This window comes from Mobula birostris, chromosome 5, assembly GCF_030028105.1.
Source record: "Mobula birostris isolate sMobBir1 chromosome 5, sMobBir1.hap1, whole genome shotgun sequence".
Lineage (NCBI taxonomy): Eukaryota > Metazoa > Chordata > Chondrichthyes > Myliobatiformes > Myliobatidae > Mobula > Mobula birostris.
The window spans coordinates 136,335,353-136,359,816 of record NC_092374.1 but is presented as its reverse complement, the minus strand read 5'-3'; the positions used below and the strand labels follow the sequence as shown (position 1 = coordinate 136,359,816).

The 24,464-nt window shown below is 41.2% G+C and overlaps 1 protein-coding gene across 4 annotated transcripts in view; it reads left to right on the top strand.

The window, feature by feature from the left end:
• gpr180 (G protein-coupled receptor 180) overlaps window positions 1-24,464 on the top strand; it is a 108,820-nt gene that overhangs the window by 61,978 nt on the left and 22,378 nt on the right. For all 4 annotated transcript variants that reach the window (XR_011886077.1, XM_072258743.1, XM_072258742.1 and 1 more), the window contains 2 exons: window positions 13,549-13,729; window positions 14,078-14,127. Coding sequence is in view for 3 of the 4 variants with exons in the window: in XM_072258743.1 (XP_072114844.1) it covers window positions 13,549-13,729; window positions 14,078-14,127 (231 nt within the window). In the remaining variant the exon portion in view is untranslated. The remainder of the gene's footprint in view (window positions 1-13,548; window positions 13,730-14,077; window positions 14,128-24,464) is intronic.

Below are 24,464 nucleotides of genomic sequence, written 5' to 3'. Positions count from 1 at the left end.
TTTCGTGTTGAGTAGGTTGTTATAAATTGGTCCTCAGACATTCATAATTTCTATAAATCAGTCTCGAATAGGCAAGAAAAGAACTGTTCAGGGGAAGCAATGATTCTTCAGAATGATATAAATAGAAAATGTGATGAAATGTCAACTTCACTTTAATAGCGAAACACAATATTTAAGCATGAGAATACAGTAAATATTGGGTATTGTGGGATTTTGATGTGCTGGTTTAAATAATTAAATTTTCAGATACCAAAGCAATTAAGAAGACAATTGCTGGAGGACTGAAGTAAAAAGTGAGGAAATCTTGCTGAGATTATACAAGGTTTTTGTATATTCCTGTACTGAAAGAAGAGTAGACTTTCTTGGTTGATATAGATGTTCACTTATGGAGAGCTGTACTGGAATACATTCTTTGAATTTTAAGGATAAAAGATGATCTGACGTCAGCTGGGGGCACATAACAGACATCCACCTCTCCCGGAAGATCCAGGAGTCTCCCGCATATCGATTGTGGCTCCCTGACGCCCGGAAATTATATACAATATCCCGGAAATAGATTTTTTTTGAGAGGGAGAGCGAGCATCCTGATTGGTCTCTCTTCGTGCTAAGAGTGGTCTACAACCACCGGGCCGTGAGGAGACAATATGATGTGGCGATATGAAACGATATGAGTCATTTGCATCTTTCCTCATTCCCTGTCACGCACTGTTGAACTTGAACGCTCGCGAGGTCATTACCCGCGCGTCATCCATGTCAGCGCGGGAAGGAGATCAACTCCTCGAGCTTGCAAATGACGGCGGACTGAAAAGTATGTTTGACATAACATCTCTGCCGGCATTCTGAATCAAAGTCAAGTCTAAATATCCTGAGATAGCCACAAAAGCACTGAAAATGTTGCTTCCATTTCCAACATCATATCGCTGCGAAGCGGAGTTTTCCGCAATGAATGCAAGGAAAACTAAATTGCGGAATAGACTGGAACCCCTTCGAGTATCGCTGTCTCCTGTCACCCCTCGATGGGACCGTCTTGTTGCAGGAAAACAAGCCCAGGGCTCGCACTGATTCAGCGATATTGGTGTGTTGCAATGATTTTATATGTTCATACGGGGAAAATATGCGCTGTGTGTTTAATATCCAAACGTTACTTAAAATGTTATGATGCTATTGACTTATCACCTATATTCCGGTCATGATTAATAACCCCCCCCCCCGTCGCCGTGTCCGCAAGAATATTGTCAATATTAAGCCGGTCTGCGGTGCAAAAAATGTTGGGGACCCCTGCTAAGTAGACCTATCAGTTTCCTCTGTGGGCGGGCTTTACAGTCAACCTCAAAAATAATGTCAGTGTTTCTCGCTGCACTGTTTGCAGCAGTGACTTTTCTATTGCCCATGGTGGGTTAAAATGTAAAAGACATGTTGAGGTGAGTTTAACAGGTGTCATTACAGCATAGCTAACGTTATTTAAACTAGCTGACTAGCTGCTAAGGAAGTACGCTATTGATGTCCTACGTGATGAGGCCAAACTCCCTGTAGACTTGCTTAAAGTTGTAATAGAATAAACATGATAATATAATATAAGTACATATTTTAATGTCACATTTTCTGCATATACCCAACTTGGTTTACAGATTAGACAAAATCACTAAACAAAGTATTACATACACCCTTGGGGGTTGGTGGGGGTAGGGGATATGGTGTTGCGGGGAGGGATGGGGGTGCTACCTCCCTGAAATGAGTTTTTGCAGGGTGGGATGTCTGACATAATCTCATACCATTAGCCACTTTGAATATTGACATTTCTTTATGCACATTTGTACATCTTTGGAATTGTCTACTTCTGGTTGTTCAGCATTATTGATTTAAGTCTGAACATGCACAGATCTTTGGACCCTGGAGGAATCAGACCAAATACAAATGTGAGATATTGGATCAGTCAGGCCTTATTTAGTGTTGGAACAGAGTGGTGCAAGCTTTCCAAAGCTATGGTTTAAATGATGCAGTCAGTAAGTGCTGGTGAGGCTCAGCTGGTGCTAGCAACTCCCGAATTTCTATCTCAACAACAAGACATCGACATTGGCATTGACCGCACACTGCATTGAGAAGAAATAAACTTCCATTGAAACTTTTAACTTACTCATCAAAGTCTAGCGCATGTTTTCCTGGACAATTGAATTACAAGAATTTTTCCTTTAATTCTTTATCCGCAGCAGGAAAAAAAATGAAGCCTGGCATGTAGTTCTACGAATGATAATGCAGCAGTCTTCACATACAATGCTCAAATACAAGATTTAAAAATGTTAGAAATAACACAACAGGAAAAATGATAAATAAGAACTTCTCCTGCAGCTTGTAAGAGAACACTCTACAAGAGAACTATTAAATAGTGCTTAAAGTTTAACCTTCCATTTTTCTTACTATACATAAATATATAGATCCACATTCAAACAGGGCTTCCTGAGGTATCTCATCTATTGCACTATTGCCACGTTCAGTATTATGAGCTTAGGAATCTGAGGTGTGAACTTGAAGAGGTTGTTAAAATTATGAAGGGCATATATAGGATAGATAGTCAGAATTTTTATTCCCAGGGCAGGGAATCTAGGACTAGATGGTATAGGTTTAAGGTGAGAGGGGAGAAATTGAAAGAAAATCTGAGAGGTAAGTTTTTCACAGGAAGGTGTTTGTTATCTTGAAGGAGCTGCTAGAGGTAGTGGAGGCAGATACAAATAGAATTTTTAAAATGCATTTGGATTGCGAAGGTGTAGAGGAATATAGTCTAATTACAGATAAATGGAATTATCACCGAGGAGGTGAGCCAAAAGACTGTTTCTTTGTTGTGCACTTCATTATCCTGGAAGAATATTAAAGTTTAGGCCCTTGGTGTAATTTTCACAGCTGAAATATTTTGTTGCAAAATGAATTTCTAACACAAGATGGCACTGCAGCACCGCATATTGGCAAAATTTGTGAATTATTGATTAAAATCTAGACCAGTTAAAGCAGGAGCTGCTCACAGCTCCACTTTATACATAGTCATAGTCATACTTTATTGATCCCGGGGGAAATTGGTTTAGCATTTCCTTTATCTATAAAGGTGTATTGGTGACTATTTCAATATGGGATGACAGATTTCCTGTAAATCTCTAGGCTAGTCCGAACTTTATAGTACTGTCCTTAACGACAGAGCTAACAGCAAAGTTAGAAGCAGATGACATGACACCTGGATTATTTGTGGGGAGTGAGACTGTGGCATCAGGCCGTATCATGTTGGGTACTAATTTGACCATAAAGATGATCACTCGGTCGTTTTGGGGGGAAAAAAGACTGTTGTCTCTTTGACAGGAGCCTATGTGCCACAAGGATCGGCTCGAGATCCATTGTTGTTTATCATCAATATGACAATGTGGTAAACTGGATCAGCAACTTTGTGGATGACACCAAGATAAGGGGCAAAGTGGACAGCAAAGAAGGCTATTAAAGTTTGCAGCATGACTTTGACCAGTTGGGAAGATAGGCTGAAAAATGGCAGATAAAATTTAATGCAGACAAGTGTGATGTGTTGCACTTTCTGTTGCTGGAAAGGTCCTGGCTAAGGTGATGCTTTAGAGACTCAACAGCAACATCTCCAAGTCAATGCTGCCTGAATTGTAGTGTGGATTTAGGAAGAACAGGAGCACGATCAACATGATCTTCACAGCCCGGCAGCTTCAGGAAAAGTGCTGGGAGCAACATCAGGACCTGTTTATGGCCTTTGTCAACCTCTCCAAAGCATTCGACACTGTGTAAAGAGAGCTCTTAAGGGACGTCCTCCTCAGGTTTGCCTGTCCCAATAAATTTGTAACATCCTCCGCCAATTTCACGATGGGATGAGTACTCGGGTGACCATAGGAGGACAACAGTCCAAGCCCTTCCTTGTACACACAGGAGTGTGTGCTAGTGCCAGTGCTCTTTAACATCTTCCTCTTGTGTGTTACCAAGCTTCTCCACAACGAGATTGAAGACAGCAACGGTGTGGCAGTGGACGTCAGATCAGATGACAACCTCTTTGACATCAGGAGGCTCCATGCAACCACCAAACTCCGTAGAGCTGCAGTATGCAAACGACTGTGCTCTTGTGGCCCATACTGCGGAGGATCTTCAGACTGTCCTTGCTATGGCGGTGAGAGCGTACAGCAGGATGGGGTTGACTGTCAATATCACCGAGACAGAAGTGGTTTGCCAATGGAGTATCAGTGTCCCACCCACTCTACCTGCCTTCACTGTTGGTGATGAAAAGCTGTCAGTAGTGCCATCTTTCAGATATCTGGGGAGCATTCTCTCTGAGGATAGCGGCATTGACAACGACATCCAGAGCCGCAATAAACAGGCATCAGCTGCCTTTGGGAGACTTCGGCGTAGAGTCTTTCAGAACAGGAGCCTTCGTCCCTCCACAAAGGTCGCCGTATACCAAGCGGTCTGTGTCACCACCCTCGTTCATAGCTGGGAAGCTTGGGTAACCTACAGCTGTCACATCAAGTCCTTGGAGCGCTTCCACGTAAGCTGCCTCCAGCGCATCCTGGGAATTACCTGGTGTGAGCAGGTGCCTCACACTGAAATACAGTACTTGTAAAGACCAACTGCAGGAGTATTGAGGCCATGATCACTCAGCATCAGCTGCAGTGGCTGGGGCGCAGTGTAGCTTTTGTATTGTTTCATGTAGCACCATGGTCCTGAAAAACATTGTCTCATTTTTACTGTGTACTGTACCAGCAGTTATGGTCGAAATGACAATAAAAAGTGACGTGACTTGATAAGGATGCCCCCATGTTGGCTACCCCGCAGAGTGTAAAAATGGCCAGCTACATCATGGTCAACGCTCAGCTGGTAGGCCGAAAAAATGCTATAAGGATCAGATGAAGAATGCTTTAAGGAAGTGCAAGATCAGACCCGAGAACCCGGAGGATGTTGCTGCTGACTATACCACTTGGCGACAGCTGTGTAGGGACGGGGTTCGTACTCTAAAGATGGAAAGAACAACCAGAAGACAGCAGAAGAGAGCCAGGAGAAATGCAGCCACCACCACCACTACTACATACCACATGTTGCACCTGCAATAGAGCTTGTGGGTCCAGGATAGGACTGTATAGTCATCAAAGATCTCACCGTTAAAGGAGTGGACGTCGTCATCGGATTTCAATGGACAACCGAAGAGTTGCACTTCGAGAACAAATCGGGGTAGAAGTTTTTTACAGTGTGCAGTACTTCCTGCCCAATGATGGTACAAGAAGACAGCATGGCATGAATGTTGTTAATCTTTGATGATAAATATTGCTTGAAGTCCTGTACCAACAGGCTGAAGAACAGCCGAAAGGAAGATATCTCGATGGAGCCTAAAGGGATGGGGGAGGTCTTGTATGGAGTTTTGCATCTGGCTTCCATTCAGGAAGACAGACACAGTCTATAGAACTGAGGCAAAATAGCAGTGAGGTCATGGACCATATACAGATTACAAAGGAGGAGATACTTGTCTTGAGGGAAATGAGGGTGGATAAATCCCCAGGGCCTGACCACATGTTCCGTCAGTTGGAGACTAGTGCAGATATTGCAGGGGCTGTAGCAAATGTATTTGAAATGTCCTTAGCCAGGGGTGAAGTGCTGGAAAATTGGAGGATAGCTCCTGTTGTTCCGTTGTTTAAAAAAGACTCTAAGAATAAACTGGGAAATTGTAGGCCGCTTAGCCTGATGTCAGTTGTGGGTAAATTGTGAAATGTTTTCTAAGGGACTGGATATACGGTACAAGTATTTGGACAGACAGTACCTGATTAGGAATAGTCAACATAGCTTTTTGTGTGTGACGTCATGCCTAACCAATCTTGTAGGGTTCTTTGAGGAGGTTACCAGGAAATTTGATGAAAGAAAGGCATTGGATGTTGTCCACATGGAGATCAGCAAGGACCTTGACAAGATCCCACTTATATCAATCAGAGTCTCCTCGAGACTCTAAATATATGAATGATTTTTTAGATAACCTAGACTTCCCTGAGATTTCACAGGATATGTCTTCTATGCTAGATACTCCCATTACTACTGATGAGATTAAGAGTGTTATTTCCTCTATGAACCTGGGGAAAGCTCCTGGCCCTGATGGGTTTACGGTAGAATTTTATAAATGTTTTGCACCTTCATTAATCCCTTGGTTCTGTAGGGTTTTCGAGGCTTCATTAAATCTTGGTAAACTTCCCGAATCTTTCAATAGAGCGTCAATCTCTTTAATATTAAAGAAGGATAAAGATCCTGCTCAATGTGCATCTTATAGACCAATATCTTTATTAAATGTTGACTCTAAAATTCTTTCTAAGTTATTAGCGAACAGATTAGAAAAAGTACTTCCTTTTATTATTTCGGAAGACCAAACGGGTTTTATTAAAGGCCGTTACTCTTTTTATAACATTCGCACATTGTTAAATATTGTTTATACTCCCTCACAAAATGTTCCTGAGTGTGTTATCTCTTTAGATGCTGAGAAAGCTTTTGATAGAGTAGAATGGCCTTTCTTATTTAATGTGCTTGAAATGTTTAATTTTAGCTCGAAATTTATATCCTGGATCAAACTGTTATATCATTCTCCCGTGGCCTCAGTCCGTGCTAACTCTCTAAGCTCACCTTTTTTCCCTCTTTTTCGAGGTACTCGACAAGGTTGTCCTCTTAGTCCTTTATTATTTGATATTGCATTAGAACCTCTTGCAATTGCCATTCGAGAATCTCCAAATATTACTGGGATAACTCGGGGCTTAAAGTCCCATAAAATTTCACTCTGTGCTGATGACTTACTTTTATATATTTCTAATCCTCAAAAATCTATCCCTGCTGTTTTAGAGTTATTAGCACAATTTAGTCTCTTTTCAGGTTATAAATTACATCTTAGTAAGAGTGAACTTTTCCCGATTAATAAACAACTTCCCTTATATCATAACTTTCCGTTTAAATTGATTAATAATTATTTTTCATACCTTGGGATTAAAATTACTTGTAAACACAAAGATTTATTTAAGATTAACTTTTTACCCTTAATTGACCATATTATTCAACTTTCACCTAAATGGTTTCCTTTATATTTAACTTTGATTGGTCATATTAATGCAGTTAAGATGTTTTTTTCTTCCAAAATTTCTATATATATTTCAGGCATTACGGATTTTTGTTCCAAAATCTTTTTTTGATAAAGTTGACTCAAAAGTTTCATCATTTATTTGGCAAAATAAAAACCCGAGACTGGGTAAAATACATTTACAGAAAGCTAAGAGAGATGGAGGTTTAGGATTACCTAACTTTAGATTCTATTATTGGGTAATCAATATTCGACATATGAAATTTTGGTTACTTGACCAGGATATACTATCCATTCCTAAATGGGTAGCATTGGAATTACAATCTGTTCAGGTTTATACACTTGGCTCTATTTTAGGTTCCTCTCTTCCTTTTGATTTGAAACGCCTTAAACAGGTATCTAACCCGATAGTTAAATATACCTTACGTATTTGGTTCCAATTTAGAAAATTTTTCGATCTTAACCAATTTGGGCTAGCGATTCCTATTTTAGGTAACATATTTTTTCCTCCCTCTTTTACGGATCGTGCTTTTCAAATTTGGAAGACTAAGAGTATTTCACGGTTTTTGGATTTATTTTTAGATGGTTGGCTTATGTCTTTTGAACAATTATCTAATAAATATAATTTATCAAGAATACATTTTTTTAGATATCTACAAGTTAGAAATTTCCTAAGTACTATACTTTTTTCTTTTCCAATGCTTCCTCCTACATACATTTTAGATACTATAATTAACCTTAATCCATGTCAGAAAGGTGCATCGGCTATGATTTATAATACTATTATGAAACTTAGGAAAGCTCCATTTGATAAGATTAGGGTAGATTGGGAACAGGAATTGGGGTCTATCATTTCCGTGGATGACTGGGGGCAGATTTTACAATTAGTCAATACTTCCTCTATCTGTGCTAAACATTCCCTAATTCAATTTAAAGTTGTTCATAGAGCACATATGTCCAAAGATAAATTAGCTCACTTTTATTCTCATATTAATCCTTTTTGTGATAGATGTCCGGGGCAGATAGCCTCTTTAACTCATATGTTTTGGTCTTGTCCTACTCTGGAAACTTTTTGGAGAGACATTTTTAATATTATCTCAAAGGTATTGAATATAGATATCTCTCCTCACCCTATTACTGCTATCTTTGGACTACCTAAAATTTCCAGTAATCTTTCTCCTTCAGCCCGTAGAATGATTGCATTTCTTACTTTATTGGCGAAAAGATGTATCTTACAACATTGGAAAGAGCTTAATGCTCCAGCCACCTTTTTTTGGTTTTCTCAGACGATACTATGCTTGAATTTGGAGAAAATTAGAAGCAATCTTTATGATTCCTCACTTAAATTTGAACAGACCTGGAGCTCTTTTATTCAATATTTTCATTTAATGTAATTTTTTTTCTTCTCTTTTTTTGCTCCATATTTATATACCCTTCTTGTTTTTTTTTACTGTTTTTAATGGAGGTTGGGTTTGAGGACGTGATTTTAAGTTCTTTAACTCTATTTGGTTCCAAGTTAGCCCATTGCTTTGCTTTGCTTTTAGTTTAGTTGCGCAGTGGGTTTTTTTGGGGGTTTTTTTTTCCTTTTCTCTATTGATATATGTATAAAAATTAGTATACTGTTATGTTACCTTAGTATGTTATGTTTAAATTACATTGTTTGTATCACTTTTTTTCTGTATTAATATTTCCTGTAATTTTATTATATTCTAACAGTGTATTAGTGCCTATATGGCTTACCCTTTTGTATACTTATTCAATAAAAAGATTTAAAAAGAAAGAAAGACAAGATCCCACATGGACGGCTGGTCAGGAAGCTTCAGGATGAGGTAGTAAATAGGATTCCACATTGACTTCACAAGAGAAACCAGAAAGTGGTAGTAGAATGTTGACTGTCTGACTTGAGGCCTGTAACTTGTGGTGTGCCACAGTGATCAGTGCTGTGTCTATTGCTATTTATTATCTATATCAGCTATCTAGATAATGTAGTAAACTGGATCAGCAAATTTGCAGATGCACCAAGACTGGGATGTAGTGGACAGCGAGCAAGGCCATCAAAGCTTGTAGCAGGATTTGGATGAGCTGAAAAAGTGGGCTGAAAAATGGCAGATAGAATTTGATGCAAACAGTTGTGAGGTTTGGGAGAACAAACCAGAGTAGGACATACACAGTGAATAGTAGAGCACTGAGGAGTGTAGTAGAACAAAGGGTTCTGGCAATACAGATCTATAATTCCTTGAAAGTGGTGTCACAGTAGATGGGGTTGTAAAGAGAGCTTTTGGCACATTAACCTTCATACAAGACATTGGTGAGGCCTAATTTGGAGTGTTGTTTGCAGTTCTGGTCACCTACCTACAAGAAAGATATCAATAAGATTGAAAGAGTACAGAGAAAATATACAAGGATGTTGCCAGGACTTGAGAACCTGAGTTAAAGGGTTGAATAGGTCAGGACCTTATTACCTGGAGTGTAGGAGACTGCAGGGAGATTTGATAGAGGTATGCAAAATTATGAGGGGTATAAATAGTGCTGTTATACTCTCTGACCCTATAACCCTTCAGCCATTCACTAACAACAGAACCCTAATCACCACAGTTTAGCAACACTATTGACCACTTTGCATTGAAATGGCCATTTTTTTTGTTATAATAGTGCTTTCTTGTAAAAATTGTGTGTAATTTGTGTCTAATTTGAGTTTCTTACGAATGTGACTTAAATGATGCTGTATGCCTATGATACTGTCACAAGTATGATTTTCATTGCACCTGTGCCTACGTGTATCTTGTGTATATGATAATAATTCAGACATTGACTTATCTAAATTACATTTCTTTTGCCATTTTTCTGTCCAACTGATCAGACCATCCAGATCTCCCTGCAGTCTGTAAATCATTTCACTGGACAAGTGTTTTTAGTTGTTCAGTTCAGAAATAGAAGTAGCAGAAAAAAGTAGACCAATTGGTCCTTCACTACTCTATCTGTGAGCCACCTTCCAGAAACTCTTAATTCCCTTAATACTAAAAATCTATTCATCTTTGCTTTGAATATCCTGACGTACTACAGAACTCTCAGACTACCTTATCATGCACCCCACCCCATGTGTAAGCCTACATCATTAATAAGCTGATTACAATTGAAGTATCAGGTACTGTCTACCCAGGGTGCAATAATGGTAACCATTGTTATAAAGCTTTGGGAATGAAAATGAACATTATGCTGAATATCATAAAAGTTGAAATAAGGAGTGTTGAGGAAACAGGGAGTCTGCAAAAGGACAGATTTGGAGAATGGGCAAGGAAATGGCAAGAAGAATACAGTTTAGGGATGTGTATAATTATACACTTTGATAGAAGTAATAAAGGTATAGACTATTTTTCAGCGAACGAAAGGACTCAAATCAGAGGGACTTGAGAGTCCTAGTGCAGAATTCCCTAAAGGCTAACTTGCAGGTTGAAATGTAGAAAGAAAGGCAAATGCAATGTTAGCATTCATTTAATGTGGACTAGAATATAAAAGCAAGAATGCATAAGGCATTAGTCAGACTACACTTGGAGTATAGTGAGCACCTTTGGGGCCCCTTATCTAAGAAAAGATGTTCTGGCATTGGAGAGGGTCCGCTCAACTCCACCTGCCCCTCCACCGGACTTTATCTCATGTGCAAACTTGGCCACAAATCTATCAGTTTTGTTATCCAACAATGTGAAAAGAAGCACTCCCAGTACTGACCATTGCACACAATCCTAACTCGGACAAAACATTCTGATGTATTTTTAAAAATATGAGGAATAAAGACACATAAGAAACAAGACGTGCATCAAAATACAAGAATACCTGGAAATAGCTGACTGGCTTCCCTAATTAGAATTCCTCCCTAAAGGCATGGTGAGAATAACTTTACGAAAAGGGCTGCAAAAGTTTGGGAAAGTATTTGGAAATGGTGTTTAATGTTGGTCTTGGCGGTAAACCCACTATTACATTAATCCGTGAAAAAATAATGTTAGATTTTTTTATTTATACAGTAAATTTATGTTGGTACATTTATGGACCTGTCAAGTTATATAAATTAAAACAATTGAAGTCAACATGAAGTTGACATAGATGTACAGTAAGAGGCCAGTCAGCTATTTACAGATATTCTTGTATTTTGATGTACGTCTTGTTTCTTATGTGTCATTATTCCTGACATTTTTTAAAACACATCAGAATGTTTTGTCAAATATCTTATATTTTGCATTTTCTGTCTTTCCCCAATTAACAGTCCATCACTTTTTCTTCACAAAAATACACCTTTTTCAACCACTCTCACTTTAAATGCATGCCCTCTAGAATTAGACATTTTAACCAAGGAAATAAAATACATAAATCCGAAAAGAAAGGAAATGGTTTGATGTCAGAATAGGGTCATTACACCAGCACTGAATTCAGACTGGAAGATGTGGTAAGAAAAATGGAATGGACAGTAAAAAGAAGCCTTGTGTTGACAGAGTAATGGAAAGTAGAGGTTGATGCTTTAAAGTCTTTTGTGCATGGAGGTAATGGTCGGGTTCGGAGCGGGGAAGATGTTTGTATTGTTCAGCATTAAGCACAATCATGCAAAGCTTTCTTATTGAATTGACTTTATTTCTTACATCCTTGAAATACATGAGGAGTAAAAGTCTTTATGTTACGTCTCTGTCTAAATGTGCAATTTATAGTAATTTGTAATAAATAGTATGTACAATATGATAGTCAATATAGCATAGAAATACAATTATATCAGTGTGAATTAATCAATCTGATGGCTTGGTGGAAGAAGCTGTTCCGGAGACTGTTGATCCTGGCTTTTATGCTGTGGTACCATTTCCCAGATGGTAACAGCTGGAACAGTTTGTAGTTGGGGTGACTCGGGTCCCTAATGACCCTTCAGGTCCTTTTTACACACCAGTCTCTGTAAATATCCTGAATAGTGGGAAGTTCACATCTATAGAGGCACTGGGTTTTCCACACCACTCTCTGCAGAGTCCTGCGATTGACGGAAGTACAGTTTCCATACCAGGCAGTGATACAGCCAGTCAGGATGCTCCCAATTGTGCCCCTGTAGAAAGTCCTTAGGATTTGGGGATTCATGCCAAACTTCTTCAACTGTCTGAGGTGAAAGAGGCACTGTTGTGCTTTTTACACCACACAGCCTGTACGTAGAGACCACTTGAGATCCTCGGTGATGTGTATGTGGAGTAAGTTAAAGCTGTTCACCCTCTCAAACCCAAATCCATTGATGTCAACAGGGGCTACCCTGTCTCTGTTCCTGCTGTAGTCCACAACCAGCTCCTTTGCTTTTGTGACATTGAGGGAGAGGTTGTTTTCTTGACACCTCTGTGTCAGGGTGATGTCTTCTTCTCTGTAAGCTGCCTCATTTTTATTTGAGATAAGGCCAATCAATGTTTTGTCATCAGCAAATTCAGTTAGCAGATTGGAGCTATCATGGGTATACAAAGAGTAAAGAAGGAGCCTTAGTACACGGCCCTGAGGGGCTCCTGTGTTGTGGGGCAGAGGTGAGGGAGTCCGCTCTTTCCACCTGCCAGGGATCTGACGGGAAGTCCAGAATCCAGCTGTACAAGGTAGGGTAAAGGCTGAGGTCTCTGAGCTTCTTGTCAAGCCTGGAGGGAATTATGGTGTTAAGTACAGAACTGTAGTCCAAGAACAGCATTCTCACACAAGCATCCTTCTTCTCCAGATGTGTAAGGACTGTGTGTAGAGCAGTGGCCATTGCATCATCTGCCAATCGGTTGTGTCCGTAGGCAAATTATAGGGGGTCCAGTGTGGGTGGTAGCATGCTGCAGATGTAGTCCTTGACCAGCCTATCAAAGCATTTGCTTATTGTTGAGGTGAGTGTGACAGGATACCAGTCGTTCAGACATGTTACCTTGGTCTTTTTAGGTACAGGAACAATGGTGGATGTTTTGAAGCAGGAGAGCACTCTACATTGGGAGAGGGAGAGATTAAAAATGTCTAAACGCACCTGCCAGTTGTGCTGTGCACATCCTGATACCCATCCTGGTCCCACAGCCTTATCCACTCGTTAGAAACACCCGCGTACTTCAGCCTAAGAGATAACGAAAGTGCAGGTCACTTTAGTGGCTCTCCTCAAGGGCTCAGTGAAGGCGACATTGAACTGAGCATTAAAAAGGGTTTAGCTCATCTGGGACAGAGGCAGCAATGGTGGCAGCACAACTGTGCTTAGCTTTGAAGTCTGCAATGGTGTGCAGGCCTTGCCATAAGCTGCATATGTTATTGGTGCCGAGTTGTGTCTGGATCGTGTCCCTGTATTGTCGTTTCGCTGCCTTGATTATTTTGCAAAAAGCTCAATTTCTATTTGCAATAATAGAATTTATTAAAAGTGAGGTGTTTGCAAACAAGTTCTGCATCGTTCAGTATTAATATTCTGTTCATCTTCGAATCTCAGCAATTGATCCTTTTCATAGGGTTACATGACTTCTACTTCCTTCTGGTATTGGTTTACTTCATAGTCGCCTGCATTTATGCTCAACCAATCTGGCAATCAATTAAGAAAGATGGACCGATGCAGAGTACACTGAAGGTTTTGTCTGTTGGATTAGTGCTACAGGCCAGTGCAGCAATCACTAACTATGTGCATCTATCCAGGTAAAGCAATTTAATTTATGATTTATATATTTTCTTGCATTCATATAGTTTTAATCTGCATTGAAATTGTACTGAGAACTGAATTGTGGATAAACCTGAGTTGTTTCTACATTCAAATAAAACAAATTAAAGATGTGTTGGGGGACATTGATGTAGTAGATGACGTTTCTGGTTAGAGATTTAAGAGAACTGATTATGTAATATTTTTGAAATTAATAAAGCATACAAAAACATAGAACTTAAAACTACAGCATTGCACCTCCCTACAGAAGCAATTTCTGTGAATGAAATGAAACCTCATAGTTACTCCATAAAAACACCTAAATTATAATATCTGCTTTCTTTCAGGTACTCAGTGGATGGAATTGGAGTTCCTTTGCTGGGAAGTTTGGCTGAATGTGAGATGCAAAGTTTATTTTAAATATTCTGGTTAATTTGGTTCTTAATAAATATATACCTGATCTTGTAATACAGTTTTGTACCATATAATTTATTTTCATGTACAGATGTAAGTTAAATCCTCTGGTTGCAAACTCGATAATTATGGACACCCATGCATATGAACAAAACCCAACATAGTTGCATACATTTATTGCTATGAATAAAAACTAATTTCCTTTTTCTCTTTACTTTTAGTAGTTACTTTTTTTTTAAAGTCTTGTGTGTTTTGATGCCATTCACTATAATGCTGTGGAGGTATAGGTACCATTTTTTGGGTATTTCTAACATAGCCAAAATCAACTTAAGGACATCTCAAAAAAAACTGAACCCATTTATTACTGTAGACAGCCTATACATGGCATACATCTGTGTGCATATAAATTATATGTACATATTGAAAGACATATAAGATAAGTAATACATGATGCAGTTCTATGCATGTACTGATTGGCAGTTATCTAACTGTACAATAGCATATAGATTATCTGGAAAAGTGAAAATTACTAATGGAATTTTATTCAGTCAATTAAACCAGGCCTGGACATGCTCAGTAAATTCAGGTTTCTACAGTGTATTACTGAACTGCAGAACCTTGGGATAGAAGTACATAGTTCCTTGAAAGTGGTATCACAAGTAGATAGCGTGGCAAGAAGAGACGTAAGGTATATTTGCCTTCAACAGAGGCATTAAGTTGGAATAACATGCTACAGTTAAATTACTTGTGGGTTCAGCAACACCTGGACTATTGTGTGCAGTTCTGGTTAACGTGCTATGGGAGAGGTGTGATAAAGCTAGAGAGGGTGTAGAAAAGATTTGGAAGAATGATGCCAGGACTGAAGAGCCTGAGTTATAAGGAGAAGCTGGATGAGCTGAAACTTTTTTTGAGAGCGAAGTAGGTTGAGGTGACCTCATAGGTGCAGAGAATAGTAAAAATCATGAGAGGCGTAAATTATGTGGATGGTCATTAGCCTTCTTCCCAGGGTAAGGGAGTGTAAAATCTTGTGGGGGATGGCATAGATTTAATGTGAGAGAGAAAAGATTTAAAGAGGATCTGAGGCAATATTTTTCCCACACAAGGGGTGATGGGTACACGGAATGAGTTGGCAGTGGTTCAGTTAGATGCAGATACAATTACCACATTTAAAATGCATTTGGACAGGTACATGGTTAGGAAGGGTTTAGAGGGATATCAGCCAAATACAGGCTGAAAGGTCTGATTCTGCGATGTACAGCTCTATGAATGTAAATAGATCATGGAAAAGGTTCAACAGAAAAGGAGACTATTCAGCCCATTGTGTCTGTGCTAGCCAGAAAAGAGCTTATTCCTACTTTCTGGGGTATAGATTAGTCCTACAGGCGACAGCTGTTCAAACAAGTACTTAGTATTGCAAAATATTCTGAATGGAAAAACTTTAACTTTTTTTTAGGGAAAACTGTAGATTTTATCTTTCAAAGATACCATGGGGGGGTTGGGGGTAGAATTCTAATTTTTAGGACGAAATGTACTTCGGATTAGTGAGGTTTAAGCAGAGGAATTGACAATGTACAGGGAAGCAGGCTTTAATCCACTGACTTCTGCATTTAACTCCCAAGCATTCAGCTGTGTGTGAGCAATCATGGATTGTCAATTTTAATATGTCAGTGATTCAATTGGAACTGTGTTAAACTGCCTTTTCAAATTTAACTGTGATTCCACAGATTTCCCACGCTTCTTGGGACTTGCCAGTGAAATCAAAATGAGAACACAGTGGCAATTGAGGGTCTGAAGAATTGGCAGGGAAATTTGCCAATAAGTAGTGAAACCTCACAGCTGCTTCTGTGAAAGGCTTTGTTCACAGTAGTCAGGCTGAGAGGTTACTTTGGCTGCTTTGGAGTTACTTTCACAACTTCAGAGATAACACTGACACACTTGAAGCTTATTTGACAACCTCAAAAATTTGTACATTTTATCTCCACTTTGAAAGCCAAATGCATCAGATCATCATGGGTGCCAATTATACTATGTTATATAATTGGTTTATAGATAGGGCTAAGGTGAATATTAACATTGATGAGAGCAGGAACTAAGAAACAACATCCAACTGCTGTATTCAGAGTTGCACCTTAATGGATGTGAGTGAATTAGTAAACTTAAGCTTCATATAGACCATCTGCACTACACAGGCCAAGGATAAAATTCCTCAGTGTATCTGAGCACAAAAGGCAGAAGAGGTACATGATCTCATACCAGATGATGGCAGACATTTGCAGACAGCACAGTATCTACTGTCAGATGATATAAAAGGCTTTCTTCATGAATGACTATCTTTCCAATGCTTCCTTCTGAGAAATATGTGAGCAAGGGCAAGTGGAGACAAAGAAAAATCTGACTAGGAAGAAAAGGTATGATGCTGCAGAAAGATGGAAGTGTGCTAGTAGTAACTGTATCTGAGGAGGTTTAACTGAAATGAGTGAACCTGCTGGAAATTTACTTTGACAAGTCATGAGTGGTAGTGGAATTGAAAAATCTTTGTGGAGGGATTAAGGTGAGCTCCCTCACCTCTGCCTCCTGACCTCCAACACAAGTGCCCTAAGCTCCCTTCTTCACTTTCTGTACACCCATGACTGTGTCGCCACCCACAGTTCCAATCTGATAATTAAATTTGCAGATGATACTACTTTGATTGGCCTTATCTCAAATAATAACAAGGCAGCCTACAATGAAGAAGTCATCACCCTGACACAGTGGTGTCAAGAAAACAACCTCTCCCTGAATGTTGCAAAAGCAAGGGAGCTGGTTGTGGACTACAGGAGGAATGGAGACGGGTGAACCCCTATTGACATCAATGGATCTGGGGTTGAGAGGGTAAACAGCTTCAAGTTCCTCAGCATCCACATCACCGAGGCCCTCACGTGGTCTGTACACAACAGCACCTCTTTCACCTCAGAGGGTTGAAGAAGTTTGGCATGAGTCCCCAAATCCTAAGGACTTTCTCCAGGGGCACAATTGAGAGCATCCTGACTGGCTGCATCATTGCCTGGTATGGGAACTGTACTTCCTTCAATTGCAGGACTCTGCAGAGAGTGGTGCGGACAACCCAGTGCATCTCTGGATGTGAACTTCCCACTATTCAGGACATCTATAGTGACAGGTGCATAAAAAGGGTCCAAAGGATCACTGGGGTCCCGAGTCACCCCAACCACAAACTGTTCCAGCTGCTACCATCTGGGAAACGGTACCACAGCATTAAAGCCAGGACCAAAAGGCTCATGGACAGCTGCTTTCACCAGGCCATCAGACTGATTAATTTTTAGATGAGAACACTCAGTCCTCTTTTATTGTCATTTAGAAATGCATACATGCATTAAGAAATGATACGATGTTCCTCCGGAGTGATATCACAAAAAACGAGACAAACCAAAGACTAACACTGACAGAACCACATAATTACAACATATAGTTACAGCAGTGCAAAACAATACCATAGTTTGATGAAGAACAGACCATGGGCACAGTAAAAAAAAAAGTCTCAAAGTCCCGAGTCCCCGATAGCAGGCGGCAAAAGGGAGAAACTCCCTGCCATAAACCTCCAGGCACTGTCAACTTGCCGATACTTTGGAAGCAGGCGACACTGAGTCTATCCGTCCAAAAACTTCGAGCCTCTGACCAGCCTCTCCAATACAGCCTCCCGAGCGCCTTTGACCTCTCCCCGGCCGCTGAAACACGTAAAGCCGAGGATTTCGGGGCTTTCAGCTCTGGAGATTCCAGTTATCACACAGTAGCAGCGGCAGCGAAGCGGACATTTCAGAAGTTTTCCAGATGTTCCTCCGTACTCTCACGTCTGACTTCATCAAATCAGAATTGTGCACGGTCCCCTACTTGACATAACAGATATCATCACCGAAGTGGCCGCGTGTGCTGCCATCTTCTCCCCCCTCCCAGGAGGAATTCACTGACAAATTGTATTTCTGAGCAATTTTGACTGTTCTGTTGTACATACTATTGATTACAAATTATTATAATTTTCGCCTTGCACATTCAGATATGCAAACATAAAGACTTGTACTCATGTATGTGAAGGATGTAAGAAATAGTCAATTTAATACAATTCAGTTCAGTTCATGTTTCTGCGCAAGTTGATAGGATTGTTAAGAAGGCATATGGTGTGTTGGCCTTCATGGACAGGGGTTTGATTGTGCCTAGACAATATATGCTGAGCAGGAGAAAAGGCTCAATGCCTTTCATTTAAGATGCTGTTGTCACATCATAGGCATTACCTGGGGAGACAGTATCCAATGCTGAGGTTCACTCTTGTCCCAGCTCCTGCTCAGGCAGCGTAGGCTGCACTGGCTGTGCCACATCAGCCGCATGCAGGATGGCTGCATCCCAAAAAGACGTCCTCTATGGTGAGCTGGCTTCAGGCAAGAGAACTGCTGGCAGCCTACAACTGCGCTGCAAGGATGTCTGCAAGTGGGATATAAAGGTTCTGGACTTCGACACTGAGTCTAAGGAGAAACTTGCAACTGACAGCACCAGATGGAATAGTACCCTGAAACAACACCTCAAATCAGGTGAAGAAAAACCCACAGAAGTGACAGAAGACAAATGCTGTAGAGCAGAGAAGAATGCTGTCGCTCCTTCAGAGTGGAGATCACTTATAAATGGGACCCTTGCAACAGAGACTGCCACTATCACATTGGTCTCGTAACCACGATGGGGCTGCACCAACAATGTCGACATCTAGCAGGCAGTATCTGTGGTTGACCTTGACCAAAAAAGCGTCATAAACAAACAGTTTCATTGACATGTTTGAAAAGATTGTTTTAAATACTGTCATTAAATTTGGCTGCCATCATGCTTTTCACTGCAGCTTTCTTGCAAATTCACCCATATACTCCTCTATTAACAAACTTCCTCATAATCGTTTACCATCAACATGTAATCTCATCTCTCTGCAATATTGTGCATTTCTCTGAATGCCAGTGCTCGTTAGTCAAGAAATAGTATGGTAATAGAAAATGGGAAAAGTACATAGCAGATCACGCAGCATTTGTAAAGAGAGAAACAGTTAATATTTCCAATGATTATCTTTCATCAGAACTCAGTAATGTGGTCACTTGTTTATCTGGTGGTGTTGTTCAAGTCTGGGTTGAACTTGAATACTTTAGTACAATTCAAACCTGCCTTTGTTATAGTCTTCATAAATTAGTGGTTGTTCTCGAACCCTGCTGTTGCCAAGTACACATCTCCATTCACCTATCACTGATTTACAGTGGACCAGTTTCCAACAGGGCTGTAGTTGAAAGATTTGTTCAGAATTAGACAACGGGGTGACCCGTTGGGGCACCCTTTGAAAGAAGAGTAGTGCAGTCTGATGTGACCAGAATGAACATTAAATTTTCCTGAATGCCATTGATATCGCCTTGCTTTGGAAACTGAAGTAGAAAACCTCAGTTTATTAAAGAAGAATGACGCGTAGCAAAGCAAATGTAGCTCCTCCTCATTTAATGAAGGGCACTTTTGATGGCATCATTTCTGGTTTATCTGCCACCCTCGTGCCTCCCGTTGTCATTCTGGAGACGTGCAGTCCTTTCATCCCCCATCTCTTCTGTTGTTTGTTCTTTGTCTCTGATCCTGGAGATATGCATTTCTCAGCTCCTTTGTCTCTTCCTCTCTCCTCCTTCTGTGCCTGTTTTTGTCATTCTGGAGACGTGCAGCCCTTTCAACACCCGTCTCTTCAGCTCTTCTGCTGTTTGTTGTTTGTCTCTGATCCTGGAGATGTGCATGCCTCTCCTCCTCTGTCTCTTCTTCTGTCATCTTTTTTTGTCCTGACTCTTTGATCCTGGAGTCGTGCGGCCCTGGCCTCATCAGATTCTTGTTCTCTCCCTCTCCTTGCTGCCTCCCGACGACGCTTGGCGTCCTCTTGTCCCCCTTCCCTTTCCACATGGCATAATTAGGCTGACCATTTTTTTTTACTCTAATGCTGGATAGAAGATACAAAGCACTAACACCAAAGGATGCTGATTATTCTTGATGATGTGGTTAGCGCTTTCCTAAATGGACGTGATATAGTCACCGCTGTCCTTTGACTGCAGCAAAGGGTTTTATGGGTCTCTCAAAGTACATCATTACAATAAGATTTAATTATCTCTTATTGATGGGTGGCAGTTAGATCTGTCCCAATCCTGTGCATGCATGGTGATTAGCAGAATATGACTCCTCGAAATACAGCCACTTTGCCCTTTTGCTCCAGTAGGTGTTGCTGCTGAGGCTGGCCGTGCGCATGCATTGGGCTGTCGCATTTCCATGATGGCCGATCGGGTCTCAGGTGAAAGCCAGCCTGTTGATTTTTGGCGAATGAACAATTTTATATGAATATATAACCCTGAACTTTGCCTGCATTCTGTAAGTTAGCGCATTTTAATTTGATTTAGCCAAAAAAAGTGCCGCTGTAATGCACCGTTTGCGCTAATTGGAGGTCACAAACAGACAAACAGATAGACAGAGCATGAGTGTTTTAGTAGTATATAGATTAAAGAAGTATTGTTATAGTTGCACAGGGTACTGGTGAAGTTCTGTGTACAATTTATTCCTTGTTTTAGAAAGAATACATCAACATTTGGAGGTAGTCCAGAAAAGATTCATCAGGTTAATTCCCAAGATGAGAAAACTGCCCTATTTTTTTTGCATTTGGAAGGGTGATAAGGCCATAAGATATAGGAACAGAATTGAACCTTTGTACTTCATCAAACCTACCTGCTCCTCCACCTCTCTTCATATCGTCTGCAAACTTTGGAACAAAGGCCATCAATTCCATCATCTAGATCATTGACATATAACGTAAAAAGAATCGGTCCCAACACAGACCCATGTGGAACACCATTAGTCACCGACAGCCAACCAGGAAAGGCTCCCTTGATTCCCACTCTTTGCCTTCTGCCAATCAGCCACTGCTTTATCCATGCTAGAATCTTTCCGGTAATACCATGGACTCGAGCTTGTTAAGCAGCTTCATGTGTGGCACCTTGTCAAAGGCCTTCTGAAAATCCAAATACACAACATCAACCAATTCTCCTTTGTCTATCCAACTTGTTATTTATTCAAAGTACTGCAACAGATTTGTCAGGAAAATTTGCCCTTGAGTAAATCATGCTGGCTATAGCCTATTTTATCATGTGCCTCCAAGTATCCTGAAACGTCATCCTCAATAATTGACTCCATCATCTTCCCAGACATTGAGGTCAAACTAACTGGCCTATAGTTTCCTTTCTTTTGTCTTTCTCCCTTCTTGAAGAGTGGAGTGACATTTGCAATTTTCCTGTCTTCCAAAACCATTCCAGAATCTAGTGATTCTTGAAAGATCATTACTAATGCCTCCACAATCTCTTCGGTCCTTACAGTTACCCAATAATGTGCTTTCTAATAATGGTAATTTGATATACTTTATGACCTCTGACACCTGGAACTTCCACCATACTGCTAGCGCCTTCCACAGTGAAGACTGATGCAAAATATTTACTCAGTTCGTCCACCATTACCACCTTGTCTGCCATTACTTACTGTCCAGCATCGTTTTCCAGCGGACTAATATCCATTCTCACTATTCTTTTACACTTTATATATCTGAAGAAACAGTTGGTGTCCTCTTCAATACTACTAGCTAGCTTATTTTTGTATTCCATCTTTTCATTCTTAATGACTTTTTTAGTTGTCTTCTCTTGGTTTTTAAAAGCTTCCCAATCCTCTAACTTCCCAGTAATTTTTGCTTGATATGCCCACTCTTTGGCTTTTATGTTGGCTTTGCTTCTCTTGTTAGCCATGGTTATGTCATCTTGCCTTTAGAATACTTCTTCCTCTTTGGGATGAATATATTCTGTGTCTTCCAAGTTGCTTCCTGAAATTCCAGCCATTGCTGCTCCGCTGTCATCCCTACCAGAGTTCTTTTCCAATCAGTGCTGGCCAACTCACCTCTCATTGCCTCTGTAATTCCATTTACTCCACTGTAATACTGATACATCCAACTTTAACTTCTCCTTCTCAAATATTATATTTGCCCTCTCTTTTGCTTCTATGCTTTTTTGGCTTCCCTTGTCAGCCACAGTTCAAAGGTTCAAAGGGCAAGTTTAATATCAGATAAATGTAAACAATATACATCCTCAAATGCTTTTTTCTTCGCAAAACATCCACAGAAACGGAGAAGTGCCCCAAAGAATGAACAACAGTTAAACGTGAGAACCCCAAAGCCTCCCCAGCTCCCCCTCCCCCCACCAGCAAAATTAAACGAGCATTGGTACAATCACCGATCCCAAGCGTGTGCTAAGCGGTAGCAGACACAGACCTTGCAGTTACCCCAGAAGTTTCGCATTTCATCTGAATTCGACAACCCACAGGTTCTCTCTCTCCTTGGCAAGGGAGAGGGAGGTGTCCCCCATTTTCACAGCAGGCGGGAGACAACAACAGTCTGCTGGTTTACGATCTTAAAAGTCCGTTTTGTTGCTTTTTCCAAGCTCTGTACCCGAAGATCGCAAAGATCTTGGGTCTTTGGACCCACACAAAACATTTTCTGACCTCCCCGATGACATACGCGTCTCCGGCTGTGACACTGACCCTCGATCCGCCCGTCCCCAGAGCCCCGAGATCTTAGGCTTCGGAATGCAATCGAGATTCTCAGGCCAAACCCTTGGCATGTCGAATAGTGGCCAATCGTGGAACCCCAAGTGCGGGTCCCATTCCCGCAAAGAGCCGAAGCTTGTGTGTAACTCCAGGTCAGGGTCTTCAAAAGAACTCTGAAAGGAAAAAATAAAGATATTAAAAGTAGAAATAGAGCTGCTTCCGAAGATGCAAACAAAGGAGTCGCCGTTGGGCGCCATTGTTCCTCCGAAGCTCCTCCCCTGCCTCATCCTCTTGTGTATCTATCCTGCACCTTCTGAATTGCTCCCAGAAACTCCAGCTGTCATCCCTGTTAGTGTCCCTTTCCAATCAACTTTGGCCAGCTTCTTTCTCATGCTTCTTTAAGTCCCTTTACTCCACTATAATACTCATGCATCTGATTATATCTTCTCTCTCTGAAACTGTAGGGTAAATTCCATCATTTTATTGAAATTCCTAAGATCCTTAGAGGCATCACCAAGGTGAATGTTGAGATGTTTCCATTAGTGCGAGAACCTCAAATGGAAAAGCAACATTGCAGGTGGTCATTTAAAGTTGGGGTGCATAGGAACTCTTCTTGCTGAGGGTGGTGATTTTTTTGGTATTTCCTATCCCTGTCATGGTCCGGATCGGGGTCCCTTTAAATTTAGCTCGTTTATGTTACGATCCAGACCATTGATTCCCTGTTTTCCCGTGTCCCTCGACTTTGGTGATTAGAGGCAATTAACACTCGGCTGAACCGATGGTTTATAGTCTCCGGCTTTCAGCCGTTCGGCACAGGAGCGTCTGCAAAGTCATCCAAGGTACGGTGTGCCGATGTCATCTGGCTGGAGCAAGCCTAGTCTCTGCTGAAGCGAGTGCCGGTAATTCGCCTCTCCTCACCGGAGCAATCCTGTCCAGTTACCTCGCCGAAGTGAGCCTGCAAATTTTCCTCACCAAGGTGGGTCTGTCAGTTAACCTGCCGGAGGGAATCAAGAACCGCTGTCTACTGTTCCTGGGCCGAGTCGAGAGCTCGCCACTACCCGGAGGCTCCAAATCAAGTCCTGGCCCTGGCGGCATTCAAGCACCAAGTCAAGTCCTGGTCTTGGCGGCATTCAAGCACCAAGTCAAGTCCTGTCCCTGGCAGTCTGTGATTTCTGTCCTACCCCCTTGTCTGAATCCCTTCTCTGCCCCTCTCGCCTCTAGCCCTCGTCTGCAGCCCCCGCCTGCACTTCAGTCTACTTCCATCACCGGAGCTAGATGGGTACTGTCTGGTGTTCATTCGTGTTGGTCTTGTCTTGTCTTCTCCTCGCCTCCATGGGGTAGGTCAGGCCGTCTTGCCGTTGCCCCGTGGGGAGTCATGTTCTGTCTTGTCTTGTCCTCGCCTCCATGGGATAAGTCAGGCCGTCTTGCCATTGCCCCGCGGAGGGTCATGAGTCCCGGCCCTATGTCCTGTACCCAAGGAGGGGTCCCGGCTCTCTGTTCTGTGTGTGAGTCCCGGCCCTATGTCCTGTACCCAAGGAGGGGTCCTGAGTCTGTGTTCTGTGTATGTGTCCATGGTTCCATGTACCTGCTCCCTGAGACCGAGGCTCTGTGTTCCCATGTTCCTCCTCTCCCTAGCCCATGTCATGTTCTTGCCTGGTTCTGGGGTCCAAGCTCGAAGCAATACCCAGGTACTGGGTCCTT